This window comes from Hyaena hyaena, unplaced genomic scaffold (genome assembly GCF_003009895.1).
Source record: "Hyaena hyaena isolate Hyena2069 unplaced genomic scaffold, ASM300989v1 scaffold_120, whole genome shotgun sequence".
NCBI classification, from domain to species: domain Eukaryota; kingdom Metazoa; phylum Chordata; class Mammalia; order Carnivora; family Hyaenidae; genus Hyaena; species Hyaena hyaena.
This window is the reverse complement of record NW_024080752.1, coordinates 2,845,119-2,872,038: the sequence shown is the minus strand read 5'-3', so window position 1 is coordinate 2,872,038 and position 26,920 is coordinate 2,845,119. Positions and strand designations below refer to the sequence as shown.

The 26,920-nt window shown below is 40.7% G+C and overlaps 1 protein-coding gene across 3 annotated transcripts in view; it reads right to left on the bottom strand.

Annotated features, from left to right (window-relative positions):
• The window catches only part of ATP8B4 (ATPase phospholipid transporting 8B4 (putative)), a 232,935-nt gene that overhangs the window by 10,402 nt on the left and 195,613 nt on the right, over positions 1-26,920 (bottom strand). For all 3 annotated transcript variants that reach the window (XM_039237152.1, XM_039237150.1, XM_039237151.1), the window contains exons 24-25: positions 9,625-9,708; positions 6,645-6,890 (exon numbers count right to left, since the gene is read on the bottom strand). In XM_039237152.1, coding sequence (XP_039093083.1) covers positions 6,645-6,890; positions 9,625-9,708 — 330 coding nt within the window. The remainder of the gene's footprint in view (positions 1-6,644; positions 6,891-9,624; positions 9,709-26,920) is intronic.

The following is a 26,920-nucleotide window of genomic DNA, read 5'->3' as shown; positions in this document are numbered from 1 at the left end:
TGTTGTGCCTAGCTGTGGCTCTCCCTGGTTCATTTACCCTCCTGAAGCATCCGGAGCTACCTAACGGCTTTTAATAAATCTTTTTTACTTAAACTGAAGAAGTGTCTGTTGTCTGCAACTCTGATCCTTTTGGGAAAGTAATATAACAATATTAATGAAATTTTAAATGTACATACTCTCTGATCTATCCATGCAAACAACAAAATGCCATTCTTCATCTGGTAGGATATATCAGTTAAAGTTAGGAGTTCTGACTCCAGAAATTTCATTTCTAGGAACTCATCTGTCAGTACATTAAATTTATATACTAGTATGTGCATTGTAGCATTGCTTTAATAACAGCAACAACAAAAGAAACATCCTGAAGGTCTATCAATAGAAGACTGATAATTATTATTTATTACTATATATGTTACATATATATTGTGAAATTCTGTGCAGCTCTGAAAAAGAGTAAGATAGATCTGAATGTGTTAGTTTGGAAAGCTGTTCAGAATGTCTTATTAAGTAAGAAAAGCATATTACTGAATAATATGCATAGCTATGCTCTTTTTGTCTTGAAAACCTATGTGTGTGTGTGTGTGTGTGTGTGTGTGTGTCTCAAAGAAAAAATATGAAAGGAGTTAAGCTATGGTAATCATAAGAGTTAAGTGGGGGAATATGGGAGAGAAGAAGGTGGTTCATTTTATTTTAAACACTTCTATAGTGTTTGAATGTTAAGAGGAATATTTTATAATTCAAATAAACAAAAAACAAAGACAAAACCCACAAAATACAACAACCCTGCTATTTAAAAAAAAAAAAAAAAGTGTCTCCTAATGTTTGGCCGATAGCATCAGCAGGACACATAAGATTTATAACTATAATTATAGACCATGGAAATTTCATGGGGGTTGTTACCTCAATGACAGTTAAGCTTAGACAGCGAGGAAAGGATATTAATGCCATTGTCAAAGTGAGCTTATTCACAAAACTCCTGAAACTTATTATTCTATATATCAGAGACAGCAGTTTCTGATTGAAGCCAAGATGGCAGAGTTTTCATGGTTATAAACATCTACGCACTCAGGTCTGAGAATTCTATGGTAAATCAGGCATTTTCAGGGCTTCTGAGAAATAAAAATGAGTGTATTGCATGGGGATGATCAGCATGAAGGAGAGTACTTTTGGGGAGGAGCACTGGGTGTCAGATATAAGAGATGAAGCACTGGGTTCTATTTCTGGAGTCAAAACTACATTGTATGTTAACTGACTTGAATTTTAAAAAATGAGTGGAAGACTAAAATGACAGTAATTGGGAATCTATCCATTTCTCAAGTTGAAATTCTGATGTTGAAAGAGGATCTGTGTGTTTATCATCTATTAAGTTTTTCTCCCGCTTTATTGAAGGGTGATACGGGTGTCGTAGGTATCCCCTCGTGGAGGACAGAGATGGACAGTTAGTTTGCTGTAACTACTATGCCTTTGGGGAGGCTCATAGCTTCATGTATCCCTAGAAAGAAGGGAGGTCCACTTGGATTTGGAGCTGGGGCCCTGAGATCAGAAGATCTGTGTTCAAACCCTGGCCTGCCACTCTCTTTGTGACTTTAACTGTGGCAAGTCTATTTTCTTTTCTTTTTTAAAAAATAGCTTTTTAAAGAGTTTATTTTGAGAGAGAGAGAGAGAGAGAGTGGGGAGGGGGCAAAGAGAAAGAGAGAGAATCCCAAGCAGGTTCCACACTGTTAGTGCAGAGCTTGATGTGGGACTCAAACTCACAAACTGCGAGATCATGACCTGAACTGAAATTAAGTCAGATGCTTAACCAACTGAGACACCCAGGCACACCAGCAAGACTGTTTTCTTATCTATAGTAATTGTATCGATGTTTCAGAGTACTGGCAAGAGGATTAAGTGGGATAATGAGATTATCTGAAAAATAAATCATTTGCATAATAAATGCTCAATTAATGGGAGCTGCTGTTACTCTGAAAAGCAGAAGCCCTGACGTGAGCAAGTGGACCAAGTTTGCTTTCAGTAAATCTATCCTGTCCTCTCTGTTCTTCCAGATAGTCTCTTGTCCCCAAACTCCAATGCTTCTAGCTTTAAGACTGCTTGCTTGTCGTTCTTTTATTTTCTTTTTTTCCCTCTTCCTTCCTTCCCCCTTCTCCTCCTATATAGACAACAAAGTATCTGATATCTTCCTTATATTCACTCTAATCTTTCTTCTTATACTTCCTGAAAATTTGTGTTTTAACCAGTCTTCCTGAAGAATAAAAGACTTTGCTCCAGACAGCACTGGAGTCAGAGAGGTCTGGTTTCCAATCCTGGATCTAGGACTCACTTGGTGACTTCAGGCAAGTTGTTTAACCTCTCTGAGCTTCATCTGTGAAAGGGGACGATAAATAATACATACCTCCTGCATAGTGGCACTGAGAGGATTAAGTATAATGCCTGACATTACTTCTAGTGGTGCTGATGACACACGTTTCAGAAGGCTCCCACCAAAAATAGGCCTGCTCTGGTCGTCTGGTGTAAGATGGGATAAGATGTATCTAAGACAGGAGGCAAAGTTGGGCACCTCAACCAAATTATTCTCACTTCCCTTTTTTTTTTTTTTTTTTTAACGTTTTGATGTTTATTTATGATTGAGACAGAGAGAAACAGAGCATGAAGGGGGGAGGGTCAGAGAGAGAAGGAGACACAGAATCTGAAGCAGGCTCCAGGCTCTGAGCTGTCAGCATAGAGCCTGTATTCTCACTTCCTTTACTCAACTTTCTTCTTTCCTTATCTTATCTTTCTGCCCTTATATCCATTCAGTAAATACTTATTTTTGTCTGGCACTACAGTTTAAGTTGGAGTACAGCAGTAAACAAAGCATGCCAGAACTTGGAAACTGGTGTCCATTCTCACTCACACCTACTCTGCCTCCAGACCTCCATCTCCTACCTTGCTCTCTTGGCAGAAATGTCCTCCGTCCCCTGGCTGTTTCAGGAACCTTCAGCACTCAGCAGGGGGTATGGGTGAGGCAGGGAAAAATCAGGTGGAGGAGAAATCTATGGGATAGGAATCTGCGGTTAAGATTGAGAGGACTTCAACTTGTACATGGAGAAGAGGCACAGCCACTAAGTGGTGAAACCTAGGACCTCATCTTTAGAAGTACAACTCTGGGTGTACTTCCCAAGGGTACGTAAGTACCCTGTAGCCCAGTAATAATTGTGTTGTAGGAAATGCTTGCCCCATATTTTTCATGGAACACTCACAATTGCCTTTATTAAAAATAAAAGAAAGAAATATTTGATTCAGGAAATAAGGCTACTGGATCCTCGTCCTAAACTTACAATGCAGTTTCTGTGTGATCTTGGGCAAGTCGTGGGACCCAGTTTGTTGTATCAATTTTACTTTAAATTATACGGTATGGTTTTGACATATGACTACCAATTATTGGAAACTCTGTTCTCTAAGAAATGGAGCTTAATTCTCCTCCTCTTGAATGTATTGGGCTAGATGTAGTGACTCCCTTCTAATGAATAGAATGTGAAAAGGGAAGCATAGTTTAGAATGGAGAAACCTGAGAAACATCACCCTAACAAGTAAAGGAGGTCACCATCACCAGGAATAAGTCATGCTGATATCACATGCTCCCTGATAGGATGTGGCAAGGGTACGTCACCTCTTTGTGAATCTTACCCCAATCCACAATCTCCATCTATTCCTAAGAAAGGATCAAACAAATCCAGAAACATTCTACAAAATACCTGATCAAGGTCATGAGGGACACCTGGGTGGCTCAGTTAGTTAAGTGTCTGACTTCCACTCAGGCCATGATCTCATTAGGGAGTTCAAGACCCACATTGGGCTCTGAGCTGACAGCTCAGAGGCTGGAGGTTGCTTTGGATTCTTTGTCTCCCTCCCTTTGGATTCTGTGTCTGCCTCTCCCCTGTTCAAGCTCTGTCTCTTTCTCTCACGCTCTCAAAAATAATTAAACATTTAAAAAAAAGTGTCAAGGCCGTGAAAGACTAGGAAAGACTGTAAAAAGTCAGCGGTTGTAGGAGACATTACAAGTAAATGCAGTGCAGGATCCTGGAACAGAGTCGTTAATGGAAAAACTGAAGAAAGCTGAATCAAGGCTGTAGTTCAGTTAGTAGTATTGTACCAATGCTAATTTAATAGTTTTAAAAATTGCACAATGGTTATGTAAGATGGTAATGTTAACATTAGAAAAAGGCTAGGTGGGCTGGGCCATGGTTGCCCTTAAAGGGATAGAAGGCAGAGAATGGGGTACCTGGGTGGCTCAGTTGGTGAGCATCTCACTTGGCTCAGGTCATGATCTCACAGTTCTTGAGTCTGAGCCCAGCGTCAGGCTCTGTGCTGACAGTTCAGAGCCTGGACCCTGCTTTGGATTCTGTGTCTCCCTCTCACTCTCTGCCCTTTCCCCACTCATGCTCTGTCTCTCTCTCTCTCTCAAAAATAAATAAATATTAAACAAAATTAAAAAACAAAGCAAGAAGGCAGAGAATGGATTTTGAAGAGACAAATGGCCCATAGGCCTGAATCAAATAAACCTGCATATTCCCACACATAACATCTTGAATGAGGGACCAGTGGTTACTTTGAGTCCTGAGGAAGAAGCCCCTCTGAAGAAGCAAGGGTATCATTCTTATAAAAGTCTGATATCAAAGGTAAGTAATTGTGAGTGATTTGTTTTTAAAACTCTGAAAGACGGAACATAAAATTATTTTTTTGTGAATAAAATGTTTTTAAAATATAATTGTTTCTGTGGTCTCAAAATTTGTGAAAAAAGGAGAAAAGTACCTGTGATATCCAACAGAAACTGTGCATTTTATGGGGAAAAGAGCTTCTAAATCTATATTTAATGTAAAAACACACTGCTATAATAGCATATAAGAAAATAAATTATAGACAGGCAAAAAGAAAAAGTTATGTAGGAATATCAAAAGGCTTTTTTAAGTTAACAAGATAACATTAACCAAAAGTTGTAGAATTATGAAAAATAATTTCACTAAACATGAAATGCCTACCATATCTATAGTGAATTTTCCAGGTAACATTTTTAATCCTTACTTATTTAGCAGATGATATTAATGACGGTGTGAAGAATATTTCCCATTTGCTTTTTACTTTAGATACTGGCCTTGTATCTCAGTTACTACCTTTAAAATCATCTCTTGGAGCGCCAAGTAACAAGCCTGACCTGGTAAATAAGCTGTTACCACTAAAAAGATGTTCCACAACTGCCCTCCCCGTCAGAAGGAGAATCCAGAGAACTGGAAATGTGCCCTCATGGCAAGGAGTAGATCACCTAAATCTCTTGGCTGGAAACATAAAAGTATACACAGATCCTGCTCAGTAATCAAAAGGCAACAAAACAGATTGGAGTGCCCAGTATAGTGGCAAGAGCTATAAGAAAACATGGAGCAATAGCTCCTTTTGAGGTGACATACACCATGTCCCAGTAATGGACTATCATGACAAATGTCTTAACCATGTCAGATGCTTCCAAATCACTCCATTATTTCCCTCTCTGCCACAGAATTGAACTAGACAATGGAAGGTTTGCAAAGCAACAGGATGCTTTATTTAGTTGTGAGGCAGACAAATAGAACTCTTTTTGAGTGGAGAAATCTGGTTCTGCTTTGGATACTACCTGTCTGACTCTTAATTTTGAACTCTCAAGATGTCTCATGTTAGATGGCTTTGGTATAGATTTCATGATATTCACTTAGATGGACCAAGGAATGGCAGAGATATCTTTTAAAAGCAATATGTTTGCATTTGGTTCATTTAACATAATAAATGTTTATTTTTGAGTCATGAAGAGAAAGTCTGGGGTTTAATGAGATTCTTTGTTGAAACTGAGCAGCTAAGGTTTGTGGGGAAAAAAAAGAATGTTTATAGGATAGACAAAGGACTGCCCAAAGGCAATTTAAACTCTAAAAACCAAGTTCTTGACTGGTATTTGCTCCTTTAAAAAAGAAAACAAAAACAAAACACACAACAGGTCACATTGCTTGCTGCATCCACCCAGAGGTACAGATTTTAATGAATAGGAGAGCTTTTGTGAACTCTAACTCAATAGTGAATGGTATTGTCTGCCATTTGCATTAAAAAGGAAATAGACACAAACACAAGATGCCCAGTGAAGGTTAATGGATCATTAAAAATCATCCTTACCCGAAGAGCTTCTCTGGATTTAAGGTTCAGATACGCCAAAATATAACACTGAACCTCTCAAATAATTTCATGGATATGTATTAACGAATAAATTTTAAATTTCACTTTAAAACCTGGAAGTTATTACACCTTACAGAAATCACGGGAAAGTTTCTCTCTGTTATTGTTGGAAAACTCCTTTTTCCAACACAAGAAGGAAACAGTAGTATTATTTCTGCACACATACAATGCTCAACCCTAAAAAACGATTAATTGTGAGGTCTCTACTAACATAGAGATTATAGACACCTAAGGCTAATCTCCCACATCTGGTCTTTTATGTTACAGCTTTCCGTTTTCATCTCAAGATGTGTAGTTAAAAAGAAACTCCGTGATTCCTTTTTTCCCCCCACAAATAGACAAAAATCAGTCAATAATGAAAATGATTTTTAAAAGTTGTAAAGCCATCAAGTTATTTTCAGCAACAGGGTTACCTGCACACTGACCACAATGACCAGGGATGTAGCCATGGTAACTGCAAAAGACTGGTAGTCGGCAATGGGCTGCCCATCTTCTCCAGTCACACTGTGAAAGGCTCCATAGGGAATGAAGAAGAGGGCCAATGAGGTGTAGATGCCATGTGCCATGCAGATGAAAAATTTGCGCTTGTTAAACAGCAGATTGAGTTGTCCAGGTTCATAGAGCTGAGGATAGTCCATGCTGTTCTGGTCATTCACATCCTGTCAACAAAGTGTTACTTCAGTAGTGGAGGCTTGAGAAGTCAGAGAGGCTCTGAATTCCCCATCTCAGGAAATAGCAAGTGCAGGTTGAAGCATTCGCTAATAAACACTATTCACTAGCTTGTTTTCATTCTCACAATAATGCAGAAGATAATTAAACGGTCCCTATTTTACAGAAGAGGAACTTGAGTCTCCAAGAGAGAGTCATGAGAGATCATATAGCTCTTATTACAGAACCAGAACTTGACTTGCACCCCAGAGCCTTGGCTTCAGACTAAAGTGTCTTTTCTCTGCTCTCCTACCACGACACTCACACTGCCAGAATGCGCTTGCAGCCAATGGGGCGCAGAGGTTAATGGCCAAGGCAGTGAGTGGTAGTGACCAGGAGATGGCAGCAGAGAGCCACAGAGTAAGAACTGGCCGATCTGAGTTCCCAACTGTTACAGGAGGGAGAGCAGAACAGGGAAAGGGGGAAATTCCAGTGGGAAGGAAGCTGAGCCTGAAGAGCTGAGTGTTCTACATTGAGGGTTCCAACAACAGCTGTTCGAGAGAAATAATGTAGACAGAATGAGAAGGTATGTGTGGCCCCAAACACGTCCTGGGAGAAACTAAAACAGTGCTTCTCAAACTTAATGGGCACATAAATCATCTGGGGAGCAAATGACGATTCAATAGGTTGGGGGTAGGGCCTGAGACTCAGCGTTTCCCACCAGCTCCAAAGTAATCCTCATGACCAGTGAGCACTAAAGCCAAATGCCCAAACCAAAAAGGATGGCAAGTCCTGACCACCAGGGACATCAGAGGACCATGACTGGAAGAGAAGCACCCAAAATGGGAGCAACATAGGCATGAACTCTGAAGGCAGACCAGGTTCTCCTCCCTACTTGTGGGATGGCCCCAGTCTTATTGAATGGGGTCCTATGAAGAATACTGACATATTCTCTTTAGGAAGTCCCATTTTGAAATGCTGCTGGTACTTCCTTCTCTAGTCCAGTGACTAGTGAAATAACATGCACGGGCTTTGAAATCAGACAATCCTGAGTCCAAACCCTAGTTCTGCTGCATAGCAGGTATACAGTCTTACACCCATTACTTAACCTGTCTGAGCCTCAGTTTCCTGATCTCCAGGCATGCAAACAATAGCACCTCCCTTACAGGACCACTGTCATGATTAAATTCATGTATTCAGCAGTGTTCTTGCCACACCAGAAGTAATAATTTAAAAAAACAACAACCAGATGCTTCTATAAATAATAACAAACAAAATAATGTGGTATAATAATAATAGTAGTAGCATTGCCATCTCAGAGTCAGGTGGCCTGGCACTAGGCTGAGTTCTGTCACAAACTGGCTGTCTGGCTTTAGGGCAGTGACCTGAGGTTTGGTTTCTTCCTTATAAAATGAGCAGATCATAGATGATCACAGAGGCCTTACAGCATAACATTTCATGATCCTGTGATCCATGTAGGGGACAAAGTTGACAAAGTAAGAAAGGAGAGGGACAGACACTTAACTTGATGGCAGTAAGGGGCCTGATTATTTTTTTTTTTTCAGAATTGCACAACAACCATCCTTTCCCAGAAACTGCTTTATTTTTATTATTTTATTCCACATTCTAGGCAGCTACAAAGCACCGAGAAAAGAAATGCTTGTAAACACAGGAACTTGGAAATGAATGTGCTTAGTCCTTTACATCTAAAGTCTTTAGGAGTTTGTTATGTTTTTATAGAATTCCATAAAATATGTCACTCACACACTGCCCTTTTTACATACAAAAAGTGAGACAACTAACTACAAAGGCACAGAATGGGAGAGTGGAGTGAGCTTACAACGTGACAATTTATAATTTGAAATAGACAGCTTTGGGCCAGAAAAATGAGGCCTAGCAAACGAGTGTAAAAGCAGCCTAGAGAAAATCTGGTCTCTTCAAATATACTTCCAAAATAATTTTTTTAAAACAATTCATTCTAATTGTGCCATGGAAACTCCTCTGGCTAGCCTTCCACTTCCTCATAGGCAGCCAGACTTTTCCCTTCCAGGAAGTACCTTCCAAGGCAGTGAATGAGTGTGCCAAGGACCCACCATTTTTGTAATTGATTCCCTCTCCTCTCTCCTCAAGCACTTTGAGCTGGAAAAAAGACTGTGTCCCTTCTCTCCATGGCTGTGGGGCTTCATGTCTTCCTTTCCCATTGGCAGGGTACTCCGCTGACCTCTACTTCCTTTCTGTTCTGGGCTGTGGTGGCCAAGGAAAATCTCACCACAGATGCTGGCCCTCTGCAATCCAATGGGTTCCATGATTTTCTTTCACTGTGGTTCTCTGCATTTGGGGGCTATTGTAGCATTTTCCAGTGGGTGAACCACAGGCACTAGTTCTGACGCATATTAAGAGGTACTATGCAAAAAATAAATAAATAGAACTAAAGTCCTATAAGCCTGGGAAATGCTGGACCAATATAAAATATCGAGACCAATTCATGTAGGATGTCTTAGAGCCTTTAGAGCAATAAGGTGGGGTGTGAGTCTCAAACAAGAGAGTAGCCAAACTTTGATCAGAGAACTGTTTGGGAGAAGTGAGGGAGCTGGAAGGGTTTCCAATCCATGCCACACCTATTCAAACAATGGACATTCTTGGACTCTTTCCATGACTTGTGTTTTCTACTTAAGATCTAGAAGCAACTAAAAAGCATTAACAAAACAAAATAAGTTATAAAGACAAAAAAAAAAAAATACATACCTGGTCAAAAATCCCCATGGCTAAAACAGGCAGTGATGTGTAAACAATGTTAAAAAGGGCAATGAACCACTGGTCGTAAACAGTCTGAAAAGAAATAACATGTCAGTGAGAAACACCATTCACAGAAGAATATTCACTTTTAGGCTCTTGGATTAAATATCTCAATTTACTGAGATGGATGAGAGTTTGATATTAGCAACAGACATGAGTTCTCCCCTGGCTCTGTCTCTTTTCAGCCCTGCTGTCTCAGTGGGATATTAGATCTCTCTAAACTCCAATTTCTTCATCTTTAAAATAAAGCCACTCTCTCCTTGCACAGCTGCCCTGGAGATGAAAGGAGATCATATATGCGTAACATCCAACACAACACTAGACACACAGAAGGCCCTGGACCCTGTGGTGAGCTATTGCATTCTTCAGGTTCTCAATGGCTTTTACAGTAAATCTAATGATCTGGCCTAAGTGGTAAGTAAAGGACCCACTAAAATATTCAGAGGGAGATGCAAAAATGAACCTGTCAGCCCTACCCTGTGTTCAGATGGATCGTTTTTTTCTTGGGAGTGGTTTAAAATAAAGTGGGCATAGAACTAGCTGCTCAGTATACTGGGTGTAAATGACTTAGACAAATAAAATACCCCATACACTTGTATAGAGTACTTCCTTGCATAAGTCACTGAGGCGCATGAAACAGTTGTTGTATTCCCATTTTGCTGAGAATGGAAAGTGGAAACAAAATGTAGTAAGTATTGTAAAACTTATCACTGGAAAAGGCAAAAAACCAAAACCTAGGTCTCCAGCTCCTAACCAATGTCTGTTCTACCACTCTATCATCCACTCATCCATCCATCCATTCGATAATTATCAAAAATCTATTTTGTGCTAGATTTTAGGCAATGGTGATTCAACATGCTATAATCAGATACAAATTCTTCATAAAATTTACATTCTAATGGTGGCAGAAAACAGGCAATAAATAAGATTATATACACATATACAGACATATATACACATACATATCTATATGATAAATACTAGTGAAGAAAGATAGATAGGAAAGGTAGATGGGGTTGTAATTATAATAAGGTTACTGGAGAAAATGTCACTAAGAAATGACATTGAGAAAAGGTCTGAAAGAAATACACGATCAAATTATGCAGCTTTCTGGGATAGGAGCATTCCATACAACAGGTAGATCCCAAGAGAATCCCCAAGGAAAGATAACATCATTCATGGGACATCTGGGAAGCCCAATTGGCTAGAGAAAAGTGAGTAACCTATAGGGAGAATAATGGATGTTAAAGGAATAAGGAGTTGGATCCTATGTAGGTAACTATTGCTTAATCCCTAAGTGAAATGGGAAGACATTAGAGAATTCTGAACAAAGGAACACCCTGATCTGATTTATATTTTAACAGAATCACTCTGGATGCTGTGCTGAGAACAGACTGAAGAGGGGCAGTGGTGCAAGCTGAGAAGCCAATTAGGAGGCCACTAAAGAGGCCAGATGAAAGAGGGAAGTCAGGTGACCAGCAGGGTGAAGTGTTGAGTTTTCAATATATTCTGAAGTACACATTCTTCTTAGGGAAGTTCAGAAAGCAATTAGGAATCTTAAATGCAATGTTCTCGACAGAGAAGCTAAAGGTAGTTTCCATATAGTTATGTAAATAAGACAATCCATTAAGTTATGTCGTGTGTGCATGTAGATTATACTGAAGAGAGAATATTTTGGTGTCTTTATTGCTAAATATGGATTTGGACTACCCTGTCTTAGTGTCACTGTTTATTTTTGAGATGGATGTATATTTATTCAAGGAAAGGGGAAATGAAGACCAATTTTCAAAAGCCAAATCTCAACCTGGACTATTCTGTTGAAGTTCCACAGGTGGCTTTATTCAACACTGAATAAACCAGACACTGAAATATATTGATTACTGTATTCTGAGCAAAGTTAGCCCCATGGGAAGAAGTAAGGAACATGGACATTCCTGGTGTCAATCATCTTCGAGGGAGTTCAATGTTAGGGCAGTGTGTATCTCAGAGTTGAGGCCTGGAATCCATGTAGGAAAGATCTGTACAATGTCATTCTTTTTCAGAGTAGGTCAAAACTAGGCAGAAAAGTCGAATTTTACCACTAATAAATAGCCAAGACAGGATTTAGATGAGACAGCATCTTTAGGGACTACTATCAAGAAAAGTAGGCTTATGACTTAGAATGACCACTTCTAATTACCAGTTTTTAAGTTCTCTAATTGATAATTTCCTTTCATAATTCTTTGAGTCCTATTAAACTGTATTCTTTGAATCTGTTTCAACCCTATTGTAAGGATTTGAAAAGGTGTCCTATGTCCAGTGATATGCTAAGTATTTATTTAAAAAAATTTTTTTTAATGTTTATTTCTGAGAGAGAGAGAGAGAGAATGAGAACAGGGGAGGGTCAGAGGGAGAGGGAGACACAGAATCTGAAGCAGGCTCCAGGCTCTGAGCTAGCTGTCAGCACAGAGCCAGACGCGGGGTTCAAACCCATGAACCGTGAGATCATGACCTGAGCTGAAGTCGGATGTTTAACCAACTAAGCCACCCAGGTATCCCTATGCTAAGTATTTAAAATGTGCTGAAAGAAAGAAAGAAGGAAGGAAGGGAGGAAGGGAGGGAGGGAGGGAGAGAAAGAAAGAAAGAGAGAAAGAAAGAGAGAAAGAGAAAGAAGAAAGAAAGAAAGAAAGAAAGAAAGAAAGAAAGAAAGAAAGAAAGAAAGAAAGAAAGAAATTAATTAAAGTAAGTAAGGAAGGAAGGAAGGAAGGAAGAAAGGAAGAAAGGAAGAAAGGAAGAAAGGAAGAAAGGAAGAAAGGAAGAAAGGAAGAAAGGAAGAAAGAAAGAAAGAAAGAAAGAAAGAAAGAAAGAAAGAAAGAAAGAAAGAAAGAAAGAAAGGAGGGAGGGAGGGAGGAAAAGGTCCAATGTGGAGTATTTGCCAATTTCCAAGGTGTAAATATTTCTCCCATGGTTGTTTATGCAGTGACATCACTAAATGTGACGTTGAGAAGATATATGCTATATTACGCCATTACACAGTATTTCTACCATATATATCCAACAGATATAAATAACTTCAGTTGCATAAATAGTAAAATATGGTAAAATAATAAGGAAGTGATGACTTGAGGATCAATAAACTTTGTTTCAATATAATTTATTTTTTATTAATTTTATTTTTTATTTTTTTAGTTTATGATCAAGTTAGCTAACATACAGTGTATACAGTCTGCTCTTGGTTTGGGGGGTAGATTTCCATGATTAGTGGCTTACAACACCCAGTGCTCATCCTAACAAGTGCCCTGCTCTATGCCCATCACCCACTCTGCTCATCAACCTTCAGTTTGCTCTCTGCATTCAATAGTCTTTTATGGTTTACCTCCCTCTCTGTTTAAAGCTATTTTTCCCATTCTCTTCCCCCATGGTCCTCTGTTAAGTTTATAGAACTCAACTTTTAATAATGGCTGTGTTTAAACACTGGCTCACATAATTTCTCAAAACTAAACAATCATCTTTATGAACCAATATGGGCCAGCTCTAGCATACCTCAGCCTATGTCAATGCTTGGAGCAAAGTAACACAAAACAGCAAAAGCCATCTGAAGGAACGCAGACTCAACATGGCAAGAGAAAACGTGCTGAATGGCAAAGCAGTAGCCCAGAGTGTCAGGCAACGGTGAGAAGAGAATGGAAGAGCTAGCTCATCATCATTACCTGGAAGCGCCCAGGCTATTTTAGCAGAGGTCTCTGAATTAAGCCTGGGTTTACAGTGTTCATATAGGATGAGGGAATGCCCCCTACAATTGATTCATACCAAATTGCTCACTGAAGATAATGAAAAAAAAGTTGAGAATAAAGAAAGCAAAGCACATCTCCATCAAAGCATCAATGAACTAACATAACAATACAGCAGGAAATTGCCTGTTAAGATCACGGAGAAAATTAGAGTTTAAGAACTACTTTAAGGCCTAGGATAATGGTCTCTTTCTCCAGAGACTGTTTGCTTCCTTCTAAGCAGATTCTGAGGATGGGAGGAAGGCCTGACATTTGGGGGACCAGCCAGCTGTCCTTCCATAGTGCAGCCTGTGACCCAATTGCCAAGAGGCTTCCCTTGGGTCCCAGCTCAGAGTGCAGTGTGTTTCATGAAGATCTCAACTATTGATGGGCATGAAACTTGTCCCTCTAGTCCTAGGGAACAACCAAAAGCAGATGATCATGTGCTTCTCAGTTGCCTCCTGTAGACAGACCATCAACACTCCCAAGGCCTGTGGCTCAGAGCAGTATACACTTCCAGGCACCCAGCCCAGAACAGGAATGTTAACAGGATCCCACACACCAACTCCTATCTACCCTGAGAGTCCGCCAGAACTGTCGCTTGGCCCCTCTGCTCTTTCTTTGGATAAGCAATAATTCCACTTCTAGATACACGTTCAGAGTATCTGCCTTTGTGCACCAAGAGACATAAGAAAATGCTCATAACAGCTCTGGTTGTAATAGCCCCAAACCAGAAACAACCAAAACATTCATCAGGAGTGGAGTGGAGAAAGACTTTGTGGTATATTGATATAACAGAATACTACAGAATAGTGAAAAGCGAGGAACTACACCTATATTAAAACACACACACACACACACACATACACATACACACACACACACACACACACACGGTACCTGGTGGCTCAGTTGGTTAAGCATCAGCTCTTGGTTTGGTCTAATGATCTCACGGTTTGTGGGTTTGAGCCCTCTGTCAGGCTCCATGCTGACAGTGTGGGATTCTCTCTCCTTCTCTCTCTGCTCCTCCCCAGCTACCTTTCTCTCTCTATATATATAAATAAACTTGAAAAAATACAAATGAATTTTTAAAATATAGGTTGAGCAAAAGAAGCCAAAGAAGTATGGTTCCATATTAATAAAATTGAAAAATGTGTCAGTTTACTCTGCATTGTTTAAGGATACATGCTCATATGGGAAAATTGTAAAACAAAGCAACAAAGAGATTACAGAATGTCTGGGTAATGGTTATCTCTAAAGAGCTGAAAGAAGAGCATGACTGAGAAAAAGCAAGGGGAGCTTTGGAGGTTTGGCAAACCTCTGTTTCTTGCAGTGGATTATGGTTGCATGGGGCTCATTTTACAACAGTTTGTTAAGCTGACATTTATGTATTACATACTCTGTGGATTCATTATGTTTTACAATAAAAAAGGAAATATGTGGCCTTCTGTTTTAGTCATTGCCTGGTGATACTTTGGACACTGGGAGGATTTTAAAAATCCTGATGCCCATATCACACCCCAAGCCAGTTCAGTCACTATCTTTGGATAGTTGAATGATCCAGGCATTGGTAGCTGCCACAAATCAACTACTGGATGACTGACTTTCATACCCTGAGTGTACCAATTCATGTCATGATTAAAGTATGGAAAATGTAAGAGGGGAGAAGCAGTCAAACTGAATGAAGTCTTATAGCCCCAAGCAGAAGCTGATGTTATCAAATCACTTCTTCCTCCACCTCCTCCCCCATTCAGCTTCCACTAGCTGAGAAGAGATGATTTCAGGTATTATGAAGAAAGAAAGAATATGGGAAATAATGGCACAAAGTGCCATCATTTAATTTGCTAACAAACAGGTTAGCATTAAAATCTACAGTTATTTGGCAGTGGCATTTGCAAGTCGGTACTCAGATCTGAAACCTCATTTCACAACTGGAAAAAGAGAAGACAGGAAGGGAAAGGTCAGTGAAAATAAAGTTAAAGTGAGTTGTTGCAAACTTAATAGAGAACCATGGGGGAGAAAAAGGGGGAAAATAGTTGGGGAGAGGGAGGGAGGCAAACCATGAGAGGCTCTTGAATGCTGAGAACAAACTGAGGGGAGATGGGGTGGGGGAGAGGGGAAGAGGGGGGTGATGGGCATGGAGGAGGGCACTTGTTGGGATAAGCATTGGATGTTACATGGAAACCAATTTGACAATAAACTACTTGAAAAAAAATAAATGAGTTTTTGCAATATTTTTGGAGATTTTTTACTGCCACTCAGAATCACAAGAACAAAAAGAAAACGAACTGATACTTACTGAGCATCTGCTATGTTCCAGGCACTGTTTTAAGGACTCAACATATACTGAGTCATTACGTCCTCACAATGACCCTATGAGGTTGGAACCATTAGCATACTTCAATTTAAAGATGGGGAAACTGAGGCCCACCAAGGTTAGGAGATTGCCCAACATCATCCCTCCAACACAAAGATTTCAAAGTCTAGCCCAGGAAACTTTTAGGGGATTCACAGGTCAAGACTATTTTCACAATGATACTAAGCAGTTATATATATTTTATTTTCACTGTCACTCTCCCATGAGTGTGTATGATTTGTGATATCATAACCAACGGAATGCAGAAGCAGCTATGAGAACCCGGCTGCCTCCTGCTGTGCCAAATAGTAAGAGATGAAGTACAAAAAATGACTCTTCTCACTAGTTTGTGTTTTGTTTTGGAAAATACAATCTTTTTCTTTTTTTTCATTAAAATATGTCATTTAGGTAAACATGCCATAGGTTCATGCTTTTAATTAATAAAGGGATGTTTAAATGTTTCCTCCATTTTAATTTCCAATATGATAAATGTTGATAGATACAGTCCTCAGATCATGAAGGTTTGAGAACTGCTGGCAGAGAAAATGTCAGGACCAAGTTCCTGCCCTGTGACTCTGCCCTCAGCCTTCACAACACTGACCACTGCATAAACCACTTCTATCTATGGTGTCCTTTGGCAAGTTTCCTTAAAGGCCAGTTCCTCACATTGCTTTATAGTTGAGAGTATACAAGAAATACAATTTGTATGCTGGGTTTTGTCATGTAAAATGATAATGTTAGCATTCACCCAGACCCAAAACCTCCAATGGTTTCCCATTTTATGTGGGATGGAATCCAGACTCTTCACAGAGGCCTAAAGCATTTCCTGATTCCATGGCTGCCTTCCTCTTCACCTTCACTCACCACACTCACTCCCCTCCCGCAGCCTCAGCTTCACTAATGATCTTCCTCTAGGACTGGGCTCATTCCTTCCTCAGGAGATTTGCACTTGCTATGCCCTTTCCCTGGAATACTTTAACCCCAGAGTATCCATATGAAAGTTTCCTCTGAACACTCAGGTCATAACTCCAATGTTTCCTTCTCAATGAGACTTTTTACATTACCCCATTCTTTCTTAATGACAAGTCTGAAATTTTCTTACTTATTTACTTCTTTATTATCTGTCTTTATCTCACTAGGATATACTATCCATGCAAGAAAGACTTACTTATATCTGTTACTCCAGTGCCTAGAACTGTGTCAGCCAATGGTAGGTACTCTCTAAATATGTGCTGAGTTACTTACTTTACAACTTTTGGTAAAAGTTACATACTCAACTTCCTACTAAATTTTGTCCCGAGGATGTGCCACAGCTCCTCAAACTCAGTATGTCCAGACCTGAACTCATTCTCACACCCTCTTAACTAGGCCCTCTTCCCATGTTCCCTATACGTGTTTCTGACACCGCTACATTCATTCCAGAACCCCAGCCAGAAATTTGCTATTTCTCCCCCTCTCCAACACCACATATCAAGTTAAGCCCCGAATCACTGACTTAACCATTCCAGATAGCTTGTGTTTCAGCCCAGTCTTTCTTTACCTCTGTGACTTTCCTCCTGTTGTCCTCCCTCCTAGGATGTCCATTTTCTTATTCATCACCTGCTTCACTATGATTCTAGAAGTGTTGGCCCAGGGACAGATCTTTCAAGGAGCCGTTGTGAGCCCTGCCCACCCCTACCCTCCAGGCTTGGGTTCCAGGCCCACTCCTTGGTGGTCCCATGGTACACACCCCACTGCTTCATAATTCAACTTGCAATTATTTATGTGCTAGTTTCTTTTCTTTTTAGATAGAGAAAAAGAGAGCATGTATGAGTGGGGGAGGGGGCAGCGGGAGAGAGACAGAGAATCCCAAGCAGGCCCCACGCTGAGTGATGTGGGGCTTCATCCCACGACCTTGTGATTATGACCTGAGCCAAAATCAAGTTTGACACTCAACCAACTGAGCCACACAGGTGGCCCTCTTTGCTGATTTCTAGTCCCATCCCCCACTAGGATGCAAGCTCCTTGGGAGCAAGTTATAGGATTTATTCATCTTTGGGGGCCCAAGAACCTATGTCAATGCCTGGCACGTGGCAAGTATGCAACACAAGGATGCTGGTGTCTTAAGTGTAAGGGCATTGGAATCAAAAGACAGAACTGTGTGTCTTTGAGTAAGGATACTCAGTCTCTCTGAGTAAGCGGGGATTTGAGGGAAGCCTTTAATATCCAACCAGATGAATAAAACCAGTACAGCAGCACCTGACACATATTTAGTGCTCAGTTAGTGAACACTTTTATTATACATGGAAGGGAGGGAGGGAAGGAGAATGGGAGGAAGAGAAGGAAAGGAGGAGGGAAGGAGAAACATTCAAGGATCCAAGCTTTGAGTGGTATGTTTAATGAATAAAGAAAAAGGTGTATTTCTCCACTAATTATAACTTTTATGAAAATATAATTCTTTATTGCTATAGCCATTTATTTTTATAATAAACTACTATATTAATGAAATCCATGGAAAATTAGGACAAGATTTAAAGGAAACTGAATATCTTAATATAGTTAAGCATTTTCCTTATGAAAATTTAATTACGTCAATCACTCTTCATTCTAGTATTACCTCAGGCTCTACCAAAATGTGTTAACTTGAGTCATTCACCTTTAAATAAAAAACACATTCCAGGGGTGCCTGGGTGGCTCAGTTGGTTGGGCGTCTGACTTCAGCTCAGGTCATGATCTCATAGTTATTGAGTTCAACCCCACATGAGGCTCCATGCTGACAGCTTGGAGCCTGGAGCCTACTTCAGATTCTGTGTCTCCTCACACTCACTCTCTCTCTCTCTCTCTCTCTCTCTCTCTCTCTCTCTCTCTCTCTCACACACACACACACACACACACACACCCCTCTCAAAAATAAATAAACATTTTAAAAAAGGTTAAAAAAACACCTTTCTGGGTGATGTGCACTGGCTTAATACAGTTTAGGCTTTAAGGGGCTCCACAAAGCAGTATTTCTTCTACAATAGACTTCTTCCTCTCCTTGTAAGATATCACCAAGTACTTAAATAGTTATCCTAGTAAATGCTCCATTTCTTCGTAAGGTCCTTAGATAACCTCAAAAAGTTTTTAAGGCCCCCTATGGTGACTAGGACCAGCTGGGCGGGACACACTAGCCCAGATGACAACCCACATGGAACCCATCCCGGCTTCTCCCCTTCTAGACATGCTCAAGCCATCTACAGCTATCTCTACCACCTCCATCTGAAACACACATGTGCACACATGTAGGTTGACCAGATCCCCCAAAGAGATGGTAGGGTAGAAAAGGGAGGGAAAATGATTACTCTGGAGCCTCTGGTGTGGAAAGCACTCTGGTCTAAGACTAGACCAGTCAAACTGTGGCGGCACTCTGACTTTGGGGGACTCAAATTATAAACAGAAGTTCTGTGAACAAGTATTTGTCCTAGGGCTCTTGGACTCCTAGGGGTAGCCATAGCCTCCTCTACTTCCAAATTTTCTTTTCCCACATCCAATATTCTGAGTAAGAGAGAAAAGCCACGTACCTGTGAGATCCTACTAGTTTGTTTGAAAACATCTAAGTGTCTCTTCACAGATCAGAAAAAAAAGGGAGAGAAGAATTCTCCATTTTTCCAACTTTCCTGTTTTCCTTAAGGAAAGCTTCTCCTGACTCCCTTCTTTGTGGAAGCAATTTACCAAACTTGTCAACCATTTTATATAGAGTAAAAATACTCCAGCTACAAATTACGATATAACAGCTTGAAGAATACACAATCTAATATTTATAGACCACCACATTTAAATAGACCTTCATAAGGCTCTTAAACACTTACCAAAGGTTTTCCACTCTGAGACCACTGGCTTAGGTCCTTGTTCAAATGACAGGATAGACTCTCATGTACCTCCCCGCAGTTTGCTGTGTGTTGTAGAGGAAAACTATATAATGATATTTTTGTTTTTGGCCTTAAAAAATATTTGTCATTTAAAGAAAACACATTGTGGAATAAGTATGAGGTGCTCAGTCTCAGCACATCTGTTACTGATTTGTGTAATTAACAGAAACCCACTAGCAGGAGCCAGGAAGAATGGCCCCAGCCTGAGCGCCCACCCCTCCCTGGGTTTTCCACAGAGCACATCTGGAAGGCAAGGGGGAAAGGAACCACCGTGCCAGGTTGAGATGGACTCACAGGTAACTACATCCATGAAGTCATCAAAGCCTGGAGATTAGTCGCACTCTAAAATTTCACTTCCAAATTTTTGAATTTTCTTATATTGTTTGACAGAACTAAAGTTTTTCTAGACTTGACAAGATAATTGTTTCCATATCACAGAATTTTAAAAACATACACAGCTCTGTATCTCACTGACAATGATAAATCGTCATCAGATAATATCATCCCATGAGTACACAGTGCCAGTAGTTGCATAGTTGCAGACGTGAATTTCTTAAATAGGGGCTTCAACCAACGGTGGTTGGTTTTTATATTTTGGTTCTGTCCCTGGTGGGGGAAAGTTCATCTTTATTAAAAATCCTGAGGTATAGGGTGCTTTTAAAATAAGCTACCCATATAAATGGTACACACATGTCCATAGTGGATTCCATGAAAGCCATGCAGGCTTTGATAACAGATTGGGCTAAGACATGTTAAAAAAGGGCCCATGATTTCAATTTAGAGATTTCTCTGACCTTTATCCAAACTGCTCTGATCCAGAAATCTTGTTGGAAATCTCAGCAGGATAGATTATATTTAAATTCTCCCTCAGTGGCAGTTTGGTAGGAGTGTTTGCTGGGGGGGGGAGGAGGGGGGGAGGGAAGGAAGGCCTCAAGCTTCCAGATAATTCCAGAAGGCAGTCTGCCCTTTCTAAGGGCCTAAGTTATAGGAGACAACCACCCAAGACACTAGCTCTCTCAATAAGAGTGGGTTTTCTCATCATAATCACATTATACTGAGTGTTGCTGGATGTTTCTCCTTTATCAAATGTCTCTCCTATATCAAATAAAGCAAACAACTTCCCTGACTAGGGGTTGGGTGAAAACAGTTTTTTTTAAAAAAGAAGATATAGCCATTCTCTCTTCCAAGTCTATGACAATTAGAGAGCCCACTTATCAAGCAGAGTAGAGGGAGCACTGAAGAGAGCATCAGAAGATGTAGAGTCCAGTCCCAGCCTTGCACATCACGGACTCTCAGATCTTGCAGGACATAGGCTCCTCCTCTGTAAAAGGAGGAGGCGGACTCAATATCTCTGACATTTCCTGACAGAGTTAAGAGTCTAGATTTCAACAAAACACACACTTTTTGTTCTGTGTTCCAGCTGTTTCTCCAAAGAAAGTTCACCCAGCTAGGCAAGTGAAAGGAGTGCTGTCCTTCCCAAGCAGATTCCTTCCCCATGTGTTCCAAAGCAACCACAACAGAGGCTGGGCCCTGAAATTAACCAGGGGCAAGCCCACAAACCAAGTACAAACCAGCCTGCATCACATCATTATCCATCTGAGATGTCCTAAGGCCACCACCATCTGACAGGCAATCAATGGTGTCCCCCCCCCCCCCCCATCCCTTGGAGCTTTGCATGTCACAGCTGGATTGGCTTGCACATCTGCCCCAGCCCACCTACCAGGATGGGACATTGATGGGAATCTCTTGGAGCTATCTTCAGAGAAGAGGAGCCTGGATAAAATTCACCAGGCCCCCAGAGACAGGCCAAAGTAGTCAAGAAATAGCACATGTCACTTCATTAAGAAATTAAACTGGTGTTTTTAAAAGTCAACATTGTGTCTAAGAAAGCACAATCTGTTTACATTTGATGGATGTTCTCAGCTGCAGAGTGGCTTACTTCAAAGCAATCTATTGAGAGGTGTAGGAAAGAAGTACTAAAGTGCTCATGAATCATATTGGGATTAAACAGGGTTGGCCCCAAAGGTGTAGCTCATCCCTGACAAATTTAATTCAAAAAAAGTCTGTGGAAAAATCCTTATTTTCCACCAAAAGTGACTATGGAGTTATTCAACATCAGTTTTACATTGATGAAAATAAAATCGTTTCCAGACTGTAAGTTCCCTGAGGGCACGAACTGCATCCCTCTGGTTCATTCTGGTGTCCTTGGAGAGCACTTAGCCCTCAACTGGCCCTCAGTTTATTCTTGTTAAATGAATGGGAATTCAATGATTCTAGGTTGGTGTGTCACAGGATGCGTGTGTGAGCCTCACTCCTGTCAGGATTGGACAGACAAATGACTGGGGACCACGACTCCCAAGGTAGGGCCTCTAAACACATGTTTGCTATTATTAAATCTGCCAGGCTTTAGAGTTTTTATTACTACTGGTTCCATTTCACTGTGGAGCTTTCAATTCCACTGAAGCAATGTAAGAGAGAGATGGCAGGGGTGGGAAGATCTCAGATGGCTGACTTTCACTGAAAGACTGGAACTAAGTGTTTATCTAATGGGTTTTAGGGGCTACGAAAGCTGTGTCACCCAATGCATGGCTTTGAAGGCCAAAGCCAGATAACATTTCAACTGGGGGAAAAGAAATCACTGCAAAAATGTCCCCTATTCAAAAGTTCTCATTTTCTTAGACTAGAGTCTCTCCCAAATATCTTGTTTTCTTTTCAGTTGCCTCAAGTACAGCATATTGTCTTTGGGAAAACAGGGCTAAGAAAAAAGCCAAAAGATTTTTCAGTTAAACCTGTTGCTAATCACGACTTTCTAGAGAAAGCCAGGGAATGGAAAAGACAATAGTCCCTACCGTTCCCGGTTCCACATCCATGTCATCCTCACAGCCAGTCCCCAGACTCCTGGCACACCAGGGCACACACATGCGGGTGAGGCTGGGAAACACCACGGGCCCCACTGTCATAGTGGTATGACTCCTCTTCTACCAGACACGCCTTGCTGTACAGAATACTGTTAAGGTGCCCACACACACCAATGCCATGTGGTTTTTAAAGTGTTTCGAATAAGTTGGGTTTAAATGCAATTTCAGAAATTGAAAAGAGTTTTCAAATTCAACTACTCTTTAGGTACATTGGAAGGCATTCAGTTATGAGAGAAGGGTTTTTCTCCTGGTTCTCTACTGACTCACATCTTTCTACAAGCTAGCCCCTCAGTCCCTGCAGATAGTGAGATTTCACACCTTCAAACCTCCACTGAATTTAGAAAATATTCATGGGCTCACTTGAGATTTATCGAGCCAGAACCTCACACATTTCTCCTCTTCTCATTTTCTCATGTTAGCTTCCATTACAGTTTTCTATTGGACCTATTTATCTATTTCTTTATTCTCTGGATGAGAAAATGAGTTCCAGGTGGGTAGGATACTTGTCCTATTCATCATTTTGTTTTCTCTTCCCAACATGGTAAACAAATATTCCTATTAGCAATTTGACAATGTTGTGTGACTCATATGGGGAAGGAATGAATTATCAAATTTAAAATGGAAATAACTTAAATATTCACAAAATCAGAATCAAATAATTTATAAGTCCATGTTTCAGAACGCCATTAACAAAAATAACATTTCTTAAAGAATGTGAAACCAGAGGTGTTTCTCAAAACGCAATTAATGTTTTTGTTTGTTTTTTAAAATTTATTTAGTTTGAGAGACACAGAGACAGTGCAAGTGGGGGAGGGGCAGAGAAAGCAGGAGAGAGGTAATCTTAAACAGGCTCCATGCTGTGAGCAGAGCCCAAGGTGGGGCTTGAACCCATGGGACCCTGAGATCATGACCTGAGCTGAAACCAAGAGCCAAATGCTCAACCAACTAAGCCACCCAGGTGCCCTAGATTTTTTTTTCAAATAAAGATACAAAGAGTATGGTCTCCAATATGTAAAGGTTGATATATATTCACATGTAATGATTTTTATAATCAGAAAGAAACTGAGGATACTGGAAAAGACTACAGAAGCTTAAATGTAAACACCCCCTTTAGCATACAAAATAAGGTTGTTTTGTCCCCTGGACTAGAGTTAATTTAAAAAATCCAAGTTTTTGAAAGGGAGAAACATATAAATAGCTTATTCCAATGGGGATAATATTCTTAGCATCATTTTGTCCTTCGTACATCTTCCTGCCTCCAAAACAATGGCACCAGGATAAGTAGCAGGGTAATGTCTGTTTTTGCAACCATTGCCATAGAGACATCTATTCCAGAATTTCCCCAAGTGGACTCTTACGGCATCATTCTGAGGACAATATGCAGATTGCTTGGAAAAATGGGGTTCCATGCCAAATGAGTTTCGGTAATAATATCAAGTCTCACAGATCCTAACACACTATTGTGCGTTAGAGTGATCCAAGCATCATTACTGATGCCAAGATTAGGGCACATGAGGAAGTAACATTCTTATAAAAACCAAGGTAGCTGAAGGCCTGAATCCTTAGTGTAAAAGTAAAGGAAGAATAAATCTTCACACTAAGAGGGACTGCCTATGTCAACCTTGGCACTAGCTAAAAGAAGAGACAAAAAAATTCTTGTGAAAATTTGAACCACAAATGGTATTCATCAGAGTTTGCAACTCAAATTTGAAAAGTCATGGAACAGAGAAAGAGGTCTCAGGTAGGCAGCATCCCCAGAGAACTGGCAGAAGCCACAAAAATGCTCTCTGAAAAAAAAGTGACCTCAGGAGTGATATCATCAAGATGGCAATGCAAGTCACCTCCAGCTTCAGTCTCCCTTATAAGAATACCAACAAACACCTATCGACAGAGAAGACACCGTTGTGAAAATCCCAGAACCAAGACCTGAAGCAAAAGCACACCACATTAGATTGGCAAGAGGAGCAACTCCACTCTGACCACATCCCCCTCCACAAGGCTGGTACAGTGCCTCACCAAGACAGCTCCTTGGGCCTGTGGGTTCTCCAGTGGGGAAAAGAGAACCTAAGGTGGATAGTGAGCTCTCCAAGAATTGCAAGACACTTCCTAAGAGTCCCACTCAGGTCTTGCCTCATGAGGATCACTGGGGGAATCTGCAGGGCTCGACCACTGAGGATCAGATGGAGCTGGACGTTAAGGCTTACAGCAACCAGCACTCAAATCTTCATGAACCTCATTCCTACTTGCAGTAGTACTGGAGCCGAGATCCCTGCTGGGGATTCTGCCAATCTGCAGAGCCAAGTCAGTGGCTGTGTCTGGTCAAGGAGCTTGGGTGGCAGTTCTGCCTGATTTGAATACCCAGCCAATGAGCTGTATTTGCCATGGAGCCCATTCTATGATCCCACCTAGGCAGGGAAGAAAATTCACAGCTCCACCCAGCTGCTGAGTACAGCCTCTGAACGTGCCCAAACAGAAACTCCAGACATCCCTGAGGACCATCCTACAGCCCTGTTTATGTAGGAACCCAAGCCAGTAGTTGGGTTCCATAGCCCCACATAACCAGGGGCCCTGAATAGTGACCCTAGGAAGCTTCAAAGCCTAGTCTATGATACCATCCATCCAGGGAACCCAGCCTACAGCCCCACCCTGTAGCAGAGTTCAGCCTGCAGTACTGCCCAATTGCTGAAGATAGCCTGCAGCCTCAGTCTGCCAGGGAGCCAAGCCAGTGGTCCCACCCAATTCTGGAGCATACCTGCAGTCCCACCTGATCAGGGAGCCCAGACAGTGACCCAGATCAATTTGGGAGCACACTCTGTAGCCCCAACTGATCACGGGACATAGGCTAAGGCTCCATCCAGTCACAAAGCCCTGCCTACAATGCTTCATGAACAAAGAGTCTAGCCAATAGTACCATCTGGTCAGGGAGCACAACTCAAGACTTCATTCAAATGAGCAATTCCAGATCCTAGCCTGTAGCTCTGCCCAATCACAGAGCCCAGCAAGGGGCAGTCCCTCTAGCCTCAGAGCACAGACAGTGACTAGAGACCTTGGAGGAAGCCCCAACTGCCCACAGATGCTGCCGGCTTACCCATTTGTACTCCAATGGAGCTGAGCTGTCTTTCCTTGCTAAAGCAAACCTGTAAAGTATGGAAACAGAGACCACCTACTCAAATGTGCTGATACCAACTCAAAATATCAGGGTCATAAAATCAGGTAAAATAACACTACCAAAGGAAGCTAATAATGCTGAATAACTGAATGTAAAGAAATGGAGATCTATGAACTGACAAAAAGTTCCGAATAATCCTCTTAAACAAGGTCAGCAAACTACAAGAACACACAATTAAATGAAATGAGGAAAACAATGCATGAACAAAATGAGAAGTTCAACAAAGAAATAGAAATAATCAAAACAAACAGAAATCCTAGCCTGAAGAATACTGATTGACCTGAAGAATTTAATAGAGGACATCAATAACAGACTCAACCAAGCAGAAGAAAGAATCAGTGAACCAGAACATGGATCATTTCAAATTTTGCAGTCAAACTCATAGAAATACAAAGTAGAATAGTGGTTTCCAGTGGCTGGAGGGAGGGGAAAATGGGCAGTTGTTTTTCAACAAACAAATGGGTATAGAGTGTCAGTTTTACAAGAAGAAAAAGTTCTGGAGATCTGTTGCACAATATCCTGTTGTGAATGTACTTAACACCATTGAATTATACACTTAAAAATGGTTAAGACATCAAATTTTACGTTATGTGTTTTTAATCACAAATTTTTAAAAGTATTTTAAAAATAGCTAATATAGACCATGATTATATAACCTACTTCATATGGTTACTGCAAATATAGAGCTAATCCAGGCAAAACATTTAGACAATGCCTAGTACACACTAAGTGCTATTTAAATGTTAGCGATAATTGCAGTTTGCTTTGATCTCTGCTTGTTAGTGTCAACAATATAATGATTCCCCCTAGAAGATGACACCATAACATTGATGCCATTACACGAGCATTGTCAGTGACTTGCTTCCTTTTCCTCTCCAACAGAAGGTGACAAATTACTATTTGCCACTCTCCTGACAAGCCTATCTATTTCTCTGACAAGTCTGAAAATAGAACCTTAAATTCTCCACAGTGTGGACAGCTAATAAAATTTTGTGAGATCACACTTTGCCATGTCCACTAAGAATGCACCTCTTAGACATCCTTCACCATGCCTGGGATATAAGCACCAGCAGGTAACACAGTCTAACACATATCAGGGGATTAGTAAATAGTCATCCAATGAATGAAAGTCTGAAATAGTGCGACCAAAGGATCTTGTTCAGTAA